This window comes from Peromyscus californicus, unplaced genomic scaffold (genome assembly GCF_007827085.1).
Source record: "Peromyscus californicus insignis strain IS unplaced genomic scaffold, ASM782708v3 Scaffold_4__1_contigs__length_199733344, whole genome shotgun sequence".
NCBI lineage: Eukaryota > Metazoa > Chordata > Mammalia > Rodentia > Cricetidae > Peromyscus > Peromyscus californicus.
The window spans coordinates 162,415,615-162,431,542 of record NW_026294562.1 but is presented as its reverse complement, the minus strand read 5'-3'; the positions used below and the strand labels follow the sequence as shown (position 1 = coordinate 162,431,542).

The 15,928-nt window shown below is 54.6% G+C and overlaps 1 protein-coding gene across 5 annotated transcripts in view; it reads right to left on the bottom strand.

Annotated features, from left to right (window-relative positions):
* Positions 1 to 15,928, bottom strand: part of Actn4 (actinin alpha 4) — a 69,269-nt gene that overhangs the window by 1,192 nt on the left and 52,149 nt on the right. For 2 of the 5 annotated variants that reach the window (XM_052760552.1, XM_052760551.1), the window contains exons 9-20: positions 13,479 to 13,571; positions 11,306 to 11,536; positions 10,478 to 10,625; positions 7,196 to 7,346; positions 4,308 to 4,416; positions 4,025 to 4,165; positions 3,762 to 3,944; positions 3,541 to 3,675; positions 2,553 to 2,732; positions 1,768 to 1,914; positions 1,068 to 1,148; positions 102 to 260 (exon numbers count right to left, since the gene is read on the bottom strand). In XM_052760552.1, coding sequence (XP_052616512.1) covers positions 102 to 260; positions 1,068 to 1,148; positions 1,768 to 1,914; positions 2,553 to 2,732; positions 3,541 to 3,675; positions 3,762 to 3,944; positions 4,025 to 4,165; positions 4,308 to 4,416; positions 7,196 to 7,346; positions 10,478 to 10,625; positions 11,306 to 11,536; positions 13,479 to 13,571 — 1,758 coding nt within the window. Of the gene's footprint in view, positions 1 to 101; positions 261 to 733; positions 800 to 1,067; positions 1,149 to 1,767; positions 1,915 to 2,552; positions 2,733 to 3,540; positions 3,676 to 3,761; positions 3,945 to 4,024; positions 4,166 to 4,307; positions 4,417 to 7,195; positions 7,347 to 10,477; positions 10,626 to 11,305; positions 11,537 to 13,478; positions 13,572 to 15,928 lie in introns of all 5 variants that reach the window. The other 3 variants (XM_052760556.1, XM_052760553.1, XM_052760557.1) reach the window with 2 other exon arrangements.

The window sequence follows — 15,928 nt, the reverse complement described above, 5'->3', positions numbered from 1 at the left end:
GGACAGGACTCTGAACCAGCCATCTTGCCCACCTGACCTAGTGCCCATGTCGGCTGAGGTTTCGGCCACCGTCCCCCAGTGCTTCGTAGGGTCTTGCTTACCTTGTCCCCTGCCAGGACCTTGAAGGAGGCAATGACCTGATCGGCTGTGTCTGTGTCTGTGGTCTCTCTTGACATGAAGTCGATGAAGGCTTGGAAGGTCACGAGGCCGCTATGGTTGGGGTCGACTACACTCATGATGCGGTTAAACTCAGCATCACCCTGTGGAGAGGGGGTAGGGAGGGGTACATGACTTAGTGGGGATGCTTACAGTTTGGTTCTGCAAGAGTTCAAGGACAGGAAGGCCGTGTCATCAGCCCATTGGCCAGACAGTGCCAGGCCTTGGGAGTCTGCCCCTTGGCCTCCTCCCCACAAGTTTTGGGAAGCAGTTTTGGGCTTGGGTTCCATTGTCCCAGCTCTGGCTTACTGTAGCTCTGGAGGGTGGGGAAAGAGAACGAGAAACAGAACAAGAAGGGGAGAGTTGGAAGACTGTCCCTGGATACTTGTAGGAGGGGGGGTTGGGGATCACTGGAAGGACCCCAGTCCCTCAAGTGCAGCCGAGCAGAGGAGGAGGCAGGCAAGGCCGAGCTGCACTGGAGGGTGGAGGAGTGTCCCCAGGAAGATATGGAAGCTCAGGAGGCAGTGAAGGGGCTGGGGGAGGAGCAGAGGCTGAAGGGGAGGCAGAGGCTGCATACCAGGCTGTATCCTGTGGAGATAAGCAGAGCCCTGAAGTCATCTGAGTCCATGCTGCCTGTCTGCTTCTGCTCCCAGGACGCAGGCATAGCAGAGGCCAGGCCCAGAGTAGGCCCCATGTGCACAGCGGACAGACAGCACAGTGGAGGAGGGAGCAGGGAGACAGGAGGCCCGGAGACACCAGGTAAGGGGGAAGTGTCCAGAGATGTGAGGAAGGAGGCAAGAGAGCCGGGAGACAGCACATGATGGCAGGGAGGAACGGTGAGTGGGGAGGAGAGGAGAGAGAGAGAGAAGAGCAGTTAATGCCAGTCTGCTGGGGCCCCAGGGTGCGCGTACCTGCCGGTCGTTCTCCACGTCGTAGCCCAGGCTGATGAGGCAGGCCTTGAATTCCTCAGGCCCCAGTGCCCCGCCATGGTCCTGCCGGGGGCCATCGAAGGCAGGCGTACAGGGGCAGTGCAGAGACCAGGCCACAGAAGTGGGAGAGGGGCCAGGCCACATGCAGTGGGCAGGGGAGGAGGACACATGGGGAAGGGAAACACACAGTTAGAGCGATGTAAACAAGGTGGTGGCCAGGGATGGGCGAGGCAGGTAGAGGTCTCCATGGCCTCAGTGGGGCTAGAGTGGGCATCATGGAGGACCAAGTCCAGGGCTCAAAGATAGAGCGGACCTTTCCCTGCCTTCAGAGTGTTTGCAGGAGAGAGGGCATAAGAGGCTGCACACTGGTACCCACAGAAGCTGAGCAGTGGTGGTACTGGGTCAAAAGGTCATCTGGATCCGAATTTTAAAAACACTGCATATGGGGACCAGAGTCCTAGGTCACACTGACAAGGATCCTGCCTCGAGGGCAGGGCCTGGAACCTCTGCCCACCTGGCTTTGTGTGTATTCCACACCCTCTCAGTAGCAGGGGTCCTGCCCACCCTGCGACAGTGGCTGATGGAATGGATGGATGGATGCAAAGATGGAGAGGGTAGGACAGGACATAGCAACAGGAAGAAAGGCCACACTGTGCCAGCATGGTGGGCGGGGGCAGCTTACCTTGTCAAAGTGGTTGAAGGAGGCCCGGAACTCTTGCATCTGCTCCTGGCTGATACCCTTGGCGTCTCGGGTGAGGATCTGGTTCTCCACCTCATTGATGGTGCGGGCAATGGTGGTGAGCAGCTGCTCCCAGCCCACACGGATATGCTGGAGGAGGAAGAGGGTGTGATGGGATGGTCTGGGAAGAAGGGCATCTACACCTCATCTATGGGCAGCAAACACTGGACCCTGGCCGGTCATGTGCCTCACCTACTCCACCTATGGGTGTGGCAGGGGAGCAAAGGCCAAGATGCTTGTATTAAACGACAACTCTTTAGAGTTGTGCTGGTCACTGGTCAATAACTGACCCTGAGGGAGTGGACCCCACGGTGGTTTGTGGCACCGTGGATTGGCACACTGGAATGTGGAACAGGACCCTCAGGTTCTAGTGCAACCCTCCTCACGCTTGGGGGCTGCCCAACAGGTGGCCAGGGCTTGCTGCTCAAGGATGGCTGAAAGTGCCATGGCACCGGTGGGAGGGAACGGGACCCTTCCAGGCAGAAGGAGAACAGAACTCAGGGAACCACCCTTTCTCAGATGCCTCTGTACACTAGCCGTCTGTCTTCTCTTTCACTTTTTAAAGAACCTTTTGGCGTTCTGAGACAGGGTCTCCTTCTACACGAAGTCCAGGCTGGCTAGAACTCCTCCCATTCCTCCTGCTTCCGCCCCTGAAGGCTGGGGTTTGGGCCATTCACTACTGTGTCCAGCTTTTCAGCAGCCTTTCCATGGTATTTAAGGAGGCGCACCTCCATGGTGTAGTTGGTGTGCTTGTTGTCGAAGATGAGGGCCTCCTGGATGAGCTGGTGCTGCTGCTCCAGCAGGTCCAGGTTGGGCTTGTAGTCCACAATGCTGCGCTCATATTGCTTCAGGTGACTTAGCTGGTCCTCCAGAGTCCCATTCATCTCGATGGAGATGCGCCCGATCTCCTGCAGGGAGGAGAGCCAGATGACACCAGCCCTGGCTACTGCCCCATCTGGAAGGCCTGAGCTCTCTGCCACTTCCATCCCACTCTCTGGTGACGGCAGGGAGCCTGTCATGCCCTTGATCACTCTGAGGTCCTGCACTGTGACAGCTGACTGCACAAAGGGAGACTCCGGGAGGGCAGGCCAAGTGACTTGGGAAACTGTGTTCACCCTTTGAGTGCACACACCTTCACCCTATGACAGAACTCTTCTGTTCCTTAAAAACAGGTAAAATAAGGGGGGGAAGGGGGCAGGGCATCTGGCATAAGGAGTTGGCTGCTGGCAGAACACCCACGCCCATGGCTCTCCACTGCTGCACTCTAAAACTAGTACCAACCCCTTGAGCTGCCATCGTGCCCCTCAGGGTTTGCTGAGATGTAATGAGGGTACACTGAGCACTTGGGGAGGGGGCACACAGAACTGCTACTGACCCCTTACAAACCCTCCCATGCCTGTCAGGAGGCTCCCTAGGGACCATGTTGCTCACAGCTACTCTGCAGCCCTCACAGAGTGAGGAAAGCAAGCCAGCTCCAGGCGCAGATCAGTCCAGGCTCAAACCAGCTCTAGCCAATCTTTAGCCAGGCTTTCATTTTCATCTGCGTAGTACTATGAGATGGACTGCAACCAGTGAGAGCCGCGATCAGATCTGCCTGCCAGAGCCATGAAATCTGCAGCCTGGACCACAGGGATCACCGGGCCCTGATAACCCACGCACTCTCTCAGCTGACAGGTAGCCTGGGCTCCCTGGGGTGGGGGGGTGGGGGAGCCTCACCTCCATCTTGGTCTGGATCCAGGGCCCCACCACATTGGCCTGGCTGGCAAACTGTCGGCGGAGGTGCTCATTGGACTGCTGTTTGCTCTGCTCTTCCAGGAGCGCGTGGTCCCGCTTTGGCACCAGCTGCTGCACCTGTGGGGATGTGCAGCCGCAGAGGTCAGGCGGCAGCTTCCCACTGGACAGCCCAGCTCTCGCTTGCCCAGAGTGCCCTGGCCTACCTTCTCCCACTTGGAGTTGATGATCTGGGGGGTGACGGTAGTGTAGGGGTTGCTGCCCGACAGCTTGATGTGGTTGCTCTCGGCGATCCTCTGGGCCTCCTTGTGGATGGCCAGTATGGCCTCACGCTCCCTGTCGGCATCTGGCAGGGTGGACTTGAACTGGTCATGAGCTGAGATCAGGCCCTAGAGGGCGAACAGGAGTAAGGAGTGCAGCCTGCATTTCTGGGGGGACGGGGTGTCCCCTAGAGGGTGGGATGGGGCACCTCAATCTCCTCAATGGTGTGGACGATGAACATGTCCTGCAAGTCCTCCATGGCACTCTCCATCCAGTTGTTGAAGGGTGCAGCTCGCTTGGCATACTCCAGGTGCAGCTGATCGATGGTCTCTAGCTGTTTCTCTGTTTTCTACAGTGTGCAGAGAGGGACGGGGACAGGGAGGGAAAGGCGGGTCAGCTGGCGAGGAGACACCTGAGGCCTGAAGACACCCTTTTAGAAGTCCCAACATGACTAAAGGCATCAGGCTCCCTGGTGACACACCCCTCCTCACCTCCAAGGCTTCCCTGCGACTGTGGGTCAGGGAGCCCAGGGCATCCCACTGGTCACAGATCTTCTGGCACCGTGTGTTGACATTGTGGGAGTCATAGTAGTCCAGCTCGCTGTGCAGCACACAGACAGAAATGAGACCCAGCAGGGGGCAGAGGTACGCATAGACACACTCTGCATCAGGTGACAGGACTGAAGAAAGTACCTGCTCTGGACTAGAGCAGGCATCTGGGAAGAGCTGGGCTTCCTTTTACTCTAGGCTGCTGACTACAGCATGGGCACCAGGCCTGGCAGCCAGGAAGCTGGAGATCAAGGTCAGTGTCTGCCTCAATCACTCCACCCCATTTTTCTTTCTTTTTTTTCCTTCTAGACAGTCTCACTGTAAAGCCATGGCTGGCTTGGAACCTGATTTGTCGACCAGGCTAGCTGGGAACTCAAGAGATCTTCCTTCCCCTACACTCTGAGTACTGGGATTAAAGGTGTGTATCCCCACACCCTCGGGATTTGTTTTCTGCCTCCCTCCCACCTGGTTGGGGTTTCTACTGCTAGGCTGCATATTTCAGGCTAGCTGGCCCAAGAGCTTTGGGGAAGTCAGGAGGGCCAGGGTTCCACAGCCCCCAGCTTTTAGTGGACTAGGGGACTGAACGCGGGTCGCCAGGCTCACGTGGCACTGGCCCTCTCCACTTGACTTTTAAGACAAGGTCTCTCACTGAACCCGAGCTCATAGGATCCTCCTGTCTCTACCTGACTAGGTTGAGATTACAGACATGTGCCACTATGCAGATTTTTGCATGTGCTGTGGGATACAAACATGTCCTCACGCTCGTTTGACAAGTGCTCCACCAACTGAGCAATCTGATCATGTGTGCTCATGGAGACCAGAAGTCCCCAGCGCAGTACACTCTTGAGCACTGATCGATCTCCAGCCCTCTCTTCTTTCTAAAAGTTCCATCCATCCATCCATCCATCCATCCATCCATCCATCCATCCACCCACCCACCCACCTGCCTGTTTATTTAGTGTGTGTGGAGGTCAGAGGACAATCTGGGGGAGCTGCCTCTCTTCCACCACGTGAGTCTCAGGATCCAACTCAGGTTTCCAGGCTTGGCAGCAAATGCCTTGACCCACTGAGCCATTGTCCTGGCTCCAGGTTGCTCTTTCAATTTCAACAACATCTAGCAGAGGCAGCAGTAGTGGCTCGGAACTATAATGCCGGCACAAGGGATTCAAAAGCGGGAGGATCACTGTGAGTTTAAGGCCAGTTGGGCTACAGAATTTCAGGTCTTTATGAACTAGAGACTCTGCTTCAAAACCAAACCAGGAGCCAAACCAATAATGGCACAGTGGTCCAATTTCCCCCAAGTCTGACTTTCTACAGTATTAGTTACTGCCTAAAACAGGAAGGTCTGGGTTGTCTTTAAAGATTCTATTTATAAGTACTCATTACAAAATTATTTGAAAGCTGGGCATGGTAGTACACGCCTTTAATCCCAGCACTCAGGAGGCAGAGGCAGACAGATCTCTGGGTTCGAGGCCAGCCTGGTCCACAGAGGGAGTTCCAGGACAGCCAGGGCCACCCAGGGAAACCCTGTCTGAAAAACCTAACACCTAAAAAAAAACCCAACCCCAGCTGCCCTATTTCATTCCTGCTGCTGATCCCGTCTGCTGCAGCTCATCTACAAGTGAAGCTTTGTGACAGGCACGGGTGCACAGGAAGTGACAGCGGACTCCAGTGCTAGTGCCATCTGTAGTCTCGGATTGCAGCCTGCACACACGTGCGGCGTGCACACACACACACACACACACACACACACACACACACACACACACACACACACACACACTCTGTATCCCTGGCCCATGACTGCCTTGAGAAATGTCAGGCTGACGCCATTCTTGTTGGTGGCCGAACATGAACTCAGAGGCACCGGACGGTACCTCCTCGAGGGCCGTGTCTAAAATGCTGCCTCTGGAGCTGCCTGACGCTGCCGCAGGGAACAGGGAACAGACCTCACGGGGCTGGGACTAGTACCTGAAGAGCAGGCTGACCCCCAAGTCTGCTTCAGGGCGGCCCACCTATCACGCATATGCACTGCTTTCCTTGGAAAAGCGTGTCTCTGGAGGGTAACTCAAACAAGGTTATGGGTCCCAGTACCATAGTTCTGTCTCTGGTATGCAAACGAGCACCCTGGAGCCCACAGTGGTAAGAAGGAGGGAGCCAGCCCTGCTCCTATGGCCCCACTGGCGCAGGTGGGAGGGTCTTGAAGTACTGCACAAGTCTGGGGTGACTAGCGGGTGGGGGTGTCTGTGGAAAGAGTAGCTCCAGCCAAGGAGCTTATTTTGGAGCAGACGGCTATTTTGGGAGCTCCTCCAGGGCCTGTGGACTTTCCATGAAGTAATGGGCTAGGCCTCCCACTCCCTGGGTCCTTCTTGCTGCTGGCCACTGCAATGGTAGAATAAGGACCCTATTCACGGCTCCTGAGGCGCAGTGTACTGACTGTGCACAAATTTATCTGACTGGGTGGGGGAGGGAGGGACATCAGCCACTTGGAAACCCTTACAGTGAGTGCATTCTGAGCAGGAGGGGCAGGAGCAGGCAGAACAGCAGACTCACTGTACAGCACTCCCCACAAGGAGGAGGGGCCTAAAGAGCTACACCGGGCAGAAGGCAAGGAAGAGGGACCCAAGAGCCTGAGGACTCAGGACAAGCAGCCAGAGTCCAAACCCGTGCTGGAGAACCTAGGTCCTTCATGCTTCTCATTGGTGTTGAGAGAGTATGGGCAGAAGGCTCCATCCTGTAAGGCCCTCCTGGCGTAAGGGAGGAGGCAGGGGCTGAGAACTGGGGACAGAACTCTAAGCTGGCAGGTGATGGTGCCACAGGTGCACACATACTTGAGCTCCTGAGCAATTGCAGCAATCTGCTCCACGCGGTCCTGGTGTGCGGCCAGGTCACTCTCAAAGGCCTCGTGCTTGCGGATCAGAGCTTTGATGTCTGACAAGGTGGCTGTCTCATAGTCTCGGTGCTTCAGCATGGCCTCCTTCCCTGCAGATATGGCAGAGAGGAACCTGAACAACAGCCTGGCAGCTACAGAGCCATCCAAGGGGGAAGAGGTGCAGCGACATGGACCACAGCTGCTACTCTAGAGGACGGAGCCTAGAAACTCTTGGAACCTTCTTTCTCTCCCCTCAGGGATCTCTAAGCCTCGTTATGTTCTATGAAGTTCTGTACCGGCTTAGGGGATACTCTGGTGTTTATGGGCCTGAGACAGACATCTCAGTGTAACTCCCATGCTCTAAACAGCATTTCTTACTGGTGGAGACCCAGAGGGTAGGATAGTTGAAAAGTTAGACACCCATCTGGAGAGGACAGAGACTGGGAGAAGCCCTTGGGCTTGCACCAGGCCTGGCAGGATCAGGAAAGGGGCAGGCACAGAGTCTGGGCCCTGGAGCTGGGCCTGTGCCAGCTCTTTGGAGCCTGCTCTCCTGGGTGGTGGTCCCATCCCAATCTTGTTGCCCCACCCGCTTTCTTGGCACAGTGGGTGGGACTGTCCAGACTCTTTGAAGGAAGGGAGAAACACTGTTATTAGTCCTGGAGCCGGGCTAATTACATGCCCAGAGCAAAAGCCCAAGCAGCCATGCTAGTAAGTTAAGGGACTGTAGGGGACTAAGGGAAAAACCAGCCAGGACGGCAGTCAGACTCCACTTCTTCCTCAAGGAGCCCTGTTCCCAAGAGCCTCTGGGACCACCCTCAGATCTACCCCCAGAGCACCCGACAAACAGCTGGCACCCCTTGGCTAATCTTTCATTTGTAAAACGGTGCCAGCAACAGCACCTATGTGGCCTTGAGTCATCCTGAATTTTAGTGTTTAAGAATGGAAAGCAGAGTCAGTACCACCCCCCATCATCTCAGCCACGCCCAGGCTCATCTGCCTAGCAACTGCCAGGCGCCCCAGGCCAGGGCTGGCACTAGCAGGCAAGAGGTGGGCCTGGAAAACTGACTCCACAGGCCTGCCACCCCTGCCCCAGGCTGGAGGGTTTAACCACAAGACAAGCTTGCAATTCGCTTCTCCAAACTGCTTTCTCCCAAGGGTGGGAACCAGAAATAGCAGCTGAGGAAAACTCAGGCTTCAGCTGTTTTAGCAGAGAACTGGCAAGTGTGTCCTACAGGGCAGCCACGAGATGTGTGTGGGGTTTTGGCTTACTCGCAGACAGCCATGTCCCTCTGGAAAGCATCACCGTGGGCCCCACCACTACTGAGCCCCCTCCCCCAGGGCAGGCTGATATAACTAGGTCCTAGCAGTGGAGAGGGGCTGGAGAACAGCCTGTCTTCAGGGTTTTACAATGATTCAGAATACAGACTGAGCTCAGGAGAAGAGTGGGCAGGTCACCATGGGGACTCAAGGCTGGTGGGAGGTACAGGTGGGCATGTGACGATGTCATCCTAGATTAGGCTTGGCTGCAGCTGGGGCTCACTGCACTCATCCCGTCAGTGCAAGCCTGTCCCCAGGCATTCCCAGAGCATTCTCAGGAACCCTGAGGGGTTACCATGCCCACAGCCTATGAAACCAGTTGCCCAGACCTCTAGCAACCCTGGGCTGGGTTCTCCAGCTCATCTGGTGAGAACCACAGAATAATCTAAAAAACAAGCTGGCAAGAAACCTCAGAAAATGACAGCAGAAAATACCTTAGCTACACATGGGGCACAAGGGTTAGACATTCCTTATATCCTTGTAGGCCCTCACAAGAGAAGTGCAAGCATATATGCCTGAGTCCTCTCGGGGCAGGGCTTACCCACTTGGGAAACTACAGCGCATAAGGCCAAGCACAGCTAAGTGGCTCAGATCCTCAAGCATGTGTGGGGTATTTAGTTTGGATTCTCAAGACAGGATCTCACATTATAGTCTAGACTACTCTGGAGCCCCCTATATAGCCCAGGCTGACCTTGACTTTGCAGCAATCTTCCTTACTCAGTTTCCCTAGTACAGAGATTACAGGCATGAGTTGCCACATCTGGCTAGAGATGTGTGTTGAATGAATGAATTAAGTAAATGGGGCCTCATTCCCTCTAATGTGGCATCATAGCCAAGGAGGGTGCCATCGCACCCTCCTTGAAGGGGCACTGTTTCTGAGGCAGGAGGCAGCGCCCGCACCTAGCCTAGCCTACTGCCTCAGCTTACCACGTCTTCTGTATCCTATACTGTCTCCTCGGCAGAGAAGGGGAAGCTGGCTGCTCTGGACAAGAGCAGGGCTGATGCTCTGAGACAGGAGCAGAGTGGATGCCATTTATGTGGGCTGTGCAGTTGCCTAGTGTTTCCAGGGGGGTCTCAGCATCTGGCTAGGTTGGAACTATATGCTCACAGAGCTAAGAAGGCTCCCTGTGAAGCCATGGTGTGGAAGGGATGGAAAAACCACAGAGTAGCCAAGGAAATGCAAGTGAGCAGGGTGGCAGTGGTGGGAATGCGGGTGGGGAAAGGGAGGTTTCTTCTGGAGGGCTTTTTATGTTTTGGCATTGGAGATTGAACCCTGGGCCACCACTGAGTGACAGCTGTCTGTGAGTGTGATGTGGTGTGCCTTTTGCTTTTCATGGGCATTTTCTGGGGCCTTTAGGTCTCCTGGGAATCTGGAATCTCAGTGATGGAGTGGGTCTCGACCAGAGGCCAAGGACGTGATGGAATTCTACATCCTGAGCCAGAGCCAGGCAGCTGCAGGACTGCTGGGAAACAGGCTTTGGAACAGGGTGGTGACGGAGTCAGGGAGCACCATCTTTAGATCTGCCTGTGGAGCCAGGAGGTGGCTGGAGAGATAGACTTATGCATCTGGGCCAATGTGGTGTGAAACTCAGTCACAGACAGCATGGTGGGCTGAACCTGGGCTTGAGAACTGTTCCTGGAAGAGAGAGGGCAAGTGCGCAGGCACAGGAAGAGTCTTGGCTGTGTTCCTGGATAATCTAGAAGGGGCTCACCTATGAGCCATTGCAGGCCACAGCAAAGAGGCACACCTGGATAGCAGAGTGCCTTGCTGCTTAACCCCAAACCCATAACCATGCTTAACCATAAAACCAAAGCAGCCTTTCTGCAGCCAGGAGAGGGACTTGGCAGACCCAACACGGCAGAAACTGTGTGTGCTTGAACAGCTGAGAGTGGAGAACAGAACAAGGGAACACGAGAAGCATACCATCGGTCCAGGCCTCGTGGATGGAGGCCTTCTGTCGGAACTTCTCTGCCAGGTGATCAAGTCGCTCCAGCCTGCGGATTTCATTCAGCAGCCACTCTTCATAGCCCTTTTCAGCCTGCTCCAGGTGCTGCCAGCCATTGTTGATGTCCTGTGGGGCAGGAGGGAGAGCAGGGCTCTCACAAGATGTTGGTGGAGAGGTCTACCTCATCCGACCTTGCAGTTTTGTCTACATGGGCCAGCGTGGACCAGTGCTTTGTCTTTGTGTGTGTGTGTGTGTGTGTGTGTGTGTGTGTGTGTGTGTGTCATGTGTGTAGGTACCCACAGAAGACAGAAGATGGCTTTCAATCTGCAGGGGAAGGAATTACAGGCAGCTGTGAGCTGCCTCATGGATGCTGGGAACTGGATCCTCTGAAAATGCCTAACCACTGACCCTCTCACTGGGAACACAAACATTGATTCTTTTGGTCTAACTGAATGACTCTCAGCATGAGTGGGTGGGTGGGCAAATCAATGGATGGATGCTGCCAAGGAGACTATGAAGGGTGTCTTGCTATCCCTCCCTTTATGAAGGGTCTCAGACATCTGCTAGGCCTGGAGTCCCAGCAGACTAGGGGTACAGATTCAAATAGTCCACACAAACTGTGGTATGGCTGGGGGTTGTAGTGCAGAGAATTCTGGGTGTAAAACCTCAGGAGAAATAGGGAAATGTGAAGTACACCCTCTCACCATCCCTACCCTGAATTAAGAAGATGCCAGCTAAGCATTATGTCCTAGTGTGGTTCAACAGGTGATGCCCCTAGGCCCTGTGGGGGAAGGGGGTAAACTCACCGAGACCATCCTGCCCTCGGAGGGCATGAAGGCAGGCCGGTTGCTGAGCCGGAGCTTGGTCTGCAGTGTGTTGAAGTTGATCTCTAACTGGCACTTCTCCTGCACCTTGGGGGGCTTGTGAACACGCCGATAGTCTCGGAAGTCCTCTAGCTTCTGCTGCATCTCCTGGATGGTCTTCTGAGGCACACGGTCCTCCAGCCAGGGGATGGTGCGTCGGATCCACTCCAGAAGCTGTGGGCCCACAGGAATCATGGTGGCCATTGCAGAGGTGCTCAGAGTGCTGACAGGGCCTCCCCCCCAGCTTACAGGAATACAGGATGCAGCCCTGCTTTCTGGGATGGCTTACCTCCAAACCCAAATCCTCCACTATTTCTGTTGGGACCACACAACATATATAGTTCTGGGAATGTGTGATCTCCTGGAGCACTTGGCTTCCCGCTTCTTCCTATTCATGCCTCTGTTCTGCGTCTTTCTTACCCAGATTGAAGTGGGCAGTTCAAGTCTACTGTCCCTTCCCAGAAGACCCCCTTCCAGACTGTCACAGGACTTGTGACTGCTGACCTCACTGGCCACAGCTGTCTTGAGACTCTTGCTCTGCCTGGGTTTATTGACCGTAGCTTACACAATAGTAAGAGCCTACAATGTGTTTGCCTCAGTTGGGTGCCAGTGCATACAAAAGGCCTACCACCTAAAAATAGAAAACTGGAAAAAAGCAAAACAAAACAAAACAAAAAACAACAACAACAACAACAACAAAAAAACCCCAAAAAACAAAAACCCGTATTCTTATGACCTACTCTGATCTTTGACAGCGTGAGGAAGAGTACCAACAAGCCAACAGACTGGGTCTTCAAAAACAATCCCGAACAGTAAAGTAGTTATTACCAGCACAGATAAGCACAGAATGGTTCTTAGTGGCAAGGACAAAGCCAAGAACAGAGGCACCGGGCTGGTGAATGGCGCCCAAGGACATGACTTCCACCTTGTCTTGGGGTTGGGTGATTGGCTTTTTTGCTTTTGTCTTTAGTTCTATCATCCCTGACAGAAGCTAGGGCCTTGCACAGGGTAAGCAAGAGCTCCAGCAACCAGCTGCACCCCAGCCCCAGTTCCACCAGTGGACACCCTCAACCAGTTCCACCCCAGCCCCAGCTGCACCAGTGGACACCCTCAACCAGCTGCACCCCAGCCCCAGTTCCACCAGTGGACACCCTCAACCAGCTCCACCCCAGCCCCAGCACGGCCAGTGGACACCCTCAACCAGCTGCACCCCAGCCCCAGCATGGCCAGTGGACACCCTCAACCAGCTCCACCCCAGCCCCAGCATGGCCAGTGGACACCCTCAACCAGTTCCCCCCCAGCCCCAGCTGCACCAGTGGACACCCTCAACCAGCTCCACCCCAGCCCCAGCATGGCCAGTGGACACCCTCAACCAGTTCCCCCCCAGCCCCAGCTGCACCAGTGGACACCCTCAACCAGCTCCACCCCAGCCCCAGCACGGCCAGTGGACACCCTCAACTGGGGGAAGTTGGCCACTTTGGGTTGACTGTTGAACATCTTTCAAGTTTCCAGTCCACGAAATCTTAAAACCTGGGGCGAGGATGTGGCTCAGAGGGTGAGTGCTTGCCTATCATGCATGAGGCCCCATGTTTGACATCTAGCACCTCAAACCAGTAATCCTGAAATCCTTCAGGTCTAGGAGTCATGGTTCTAAGAACACAGATATGCTCTTTGGAAACTGAAACCGAACATCTTGGTAGAAACCCAAGCTCTGGACTCAAGCATGGTGAATTCCAAACCAAGTTCTGTACTCCACATTTTCTTGGTCTCACTGCTACATCTACTTGCACAGCAAAACGATATTTGTTATTCCAGTTCTTGGGAGGTGGAGGCAGGAGGATCAGAAGTTCAAGGCCAGACTGGGCTACATAAGACTCTGTTTACTTCTCCTGCCTCCCTGTGTACCCCACTCCCCCGCAAACCCCAAACCTTCATTTTTTACTTGATATGTATGGATATTTTGCTTGCATGTATGTCTATGTGCCACTGGCCCCCAGAGGCCAGGAACTGAACTCAGGTCTTCTGGAAGAACAACAAGTACTCCTAACAGCTGGGCCATCTCTCTGGCCCTCCCTGCCTATATTTCACTCTGGTGGGGCATGGAGCACACACTCACATCACTGGCCAGGCGCTCATAATCTTCCATCAGGTGCTCGTTCTCCTGGTTCACAGCCAGCACCTTGCAGATCCGGTTGGCAGCAGTCTCAGCCTGGGGTGGGGAAGCACACAGTCAGGACTGCCTGGGGCTGGGGACCCTCCCTCCTAACAAGCAGGTCCCTCGAAAGCAGCTTGTCCAAGACCCACAGAGAACTCCCCAAAGAGGAAAGAGAGGAAGTACATCTCCAATAAGATGATGGCCTTGAGCGGCCATGTCCTTAGGGGCCTTGTTGAGAAGGGTAGTGGCAAGACTTGAGCCCCTGCTTAGAACCAGGCTTCTAGTGCCCAGGAATGGGTGGGGCTGTGCTGAACCTAAGAACTGGCAAGAGTCTCCCCTTGAATGGGAACATCTCTGGAGGTGGGGTGCCAGTACCATGGAGTCCCTGTGGTCAGTGCATGCTCTGCCCCTTCTGGCTCCCACTCAAGAGGTGCGGCTGACTATAGGAGCTCATACGGACAACAAATCACAATCTGAGGGGCAGAAGAAAGCATGGGAGGGTAGACACAGAGCTGGCCCCTGGTCCCGAATCTAAGGAACCTGGGTGAGGGGAAAGTACCACACAGGAGAAGGGAGGCAGGTACCTTTCAGGCAGCACAGAAAAGGTCCAAGAAGAGTTGGAACGGCAACAGAACAGGAACAGAAATAGTGAGGAGGGTCTACAGAGTGATGAGGAGGAAAACAAAGCTCGGGAGCCAGCTCCAGGCCCGGCACACTTTCCCATTCACACATGGCACAGGGATAGGCAGGGGTCGACAGAGCAGCCACAGGTGGTGTGAACCTGGGTGCACACCACACACCATGCTGCAGGAAGCACCCGGGCCTAACACCAGAACTTGTTTCAGAGTGAGACTCACAAGGGCCTATGCCAGAGGTGCTGCTGGGGTCAGCTTCTGACCCTAACTGAGCATACTGCTGGTACCCTAAGCTCTAACCTACTCTGCTGCTGGGGTGCTGCCAGCCAGGTGTTCTGCTTCACTGCTGGGACTTGGGGCATTTTAGGTGCTCGGGATTGATGAATTTAAGTGCATACAGGAAGAAAGAATGAATGCTTTGGGAACCAGACACAGAGGGGATAGCACTCTTGTGCCAGGCCTGAATTCACCCAGAAAACACCCTTTGAGGAGACAGAATTGGCCTCTGGGAAAATGACAGCGACAGTGAAAGGCACTGCCAGGTGTCCTGAGGGTACACTCTTGGACGAGAAAGGGGAATCTAGCAGGTTCCCCACTGCCCTCCCTGTACAACCAGGCTGACCTCCACCTTAGAAGGCATGCCAATCACACGTTTTCTGAGCCCAGATGTCCCCAAACTTGCAACTGCTCTGCCCTGGACTTTTCTGCTAGTAACTGATCATCTACTCCCTCAAAGCTTCCCTCTACCAGACCTAAGGACAGTTCCAGATGTGGAGGCATTCCAGGTAAAAGGAAAAGCAAACACAACATGAGGCTAGGGAGGCCCACTGTGGGTGTGTCCAGTGATAGTCATGCTGTTAGCTGGGGCTGGTCACTACCTGTTCCCACTCAGCCTTCCTTACCTGGGGTAGGGGTGGGGCGGGGAAATGATATGGGTATCCTCCTTCCCCGTGCCCTCCAGCATAACATACCAGATACAAGAGTTAACCCATGCTGGGCAGATGGGAAAGGGGCTCTGAAAGCTGGCTCTCTGGGGAGGGGTCTGGAAAGAACTGGGTAGCCTTGCTGTGCCTTAATCCCTGGAGCTTATTATTTCATGCCTAGAAAAATTCTGTGAGGGGTAATAGGACTCTCATCTTATAAATGGGGACACTGAGGTAAAGTAACCTATTCAAGATCATGCACCAAGAGAGGGTAAAGCAGGGGCAGACCAGACTGCCCACGGTGAGGCACCCACTGGATGCAATGCTCTAATCTAAGAAGGCAGTCTACAGAAGACGACAGATGCAGTGTTGGAGCCTCAGTTTCCTTTTCTTTCAGATGGGTCTAATGGCCTTGGAGAGGGTCCAGTGAGGCAAATGTTCCCAAAACAAGCACCCATCCCTCCTTAGCTCCTGGCCACTACCATGATGCTGCTGTCCAAACAACTTTTCAAGACCAGGAGGGCACAGAAGTGTCCAGTCCTCTGCGTGGAACCATGAGTCCCTGACAGGAGCCACGATGTGGCATGAGGTCAGCAGACCTCAGGGAGACTCAGGACACAATAGACACGTTTACCTGTCCCGCCTATATCTGCTCCAGAGGCAGCCTGCTCTCAGGAGCCTCCTCAGCGTCTGAGCAGGAAAGAATTTCCTGAAAGGAGGTTCACCAGGTAAGCGGCCCTGAAGTAGAGGTCAGGACAAGCAAGGGGTCATAGCCCGGCTTTATCATCTACTGTGATGCTGGACTTCTATTCCCATCTGTGGTTCGAGCTGTGTCGCTATCTACCATAGGTGG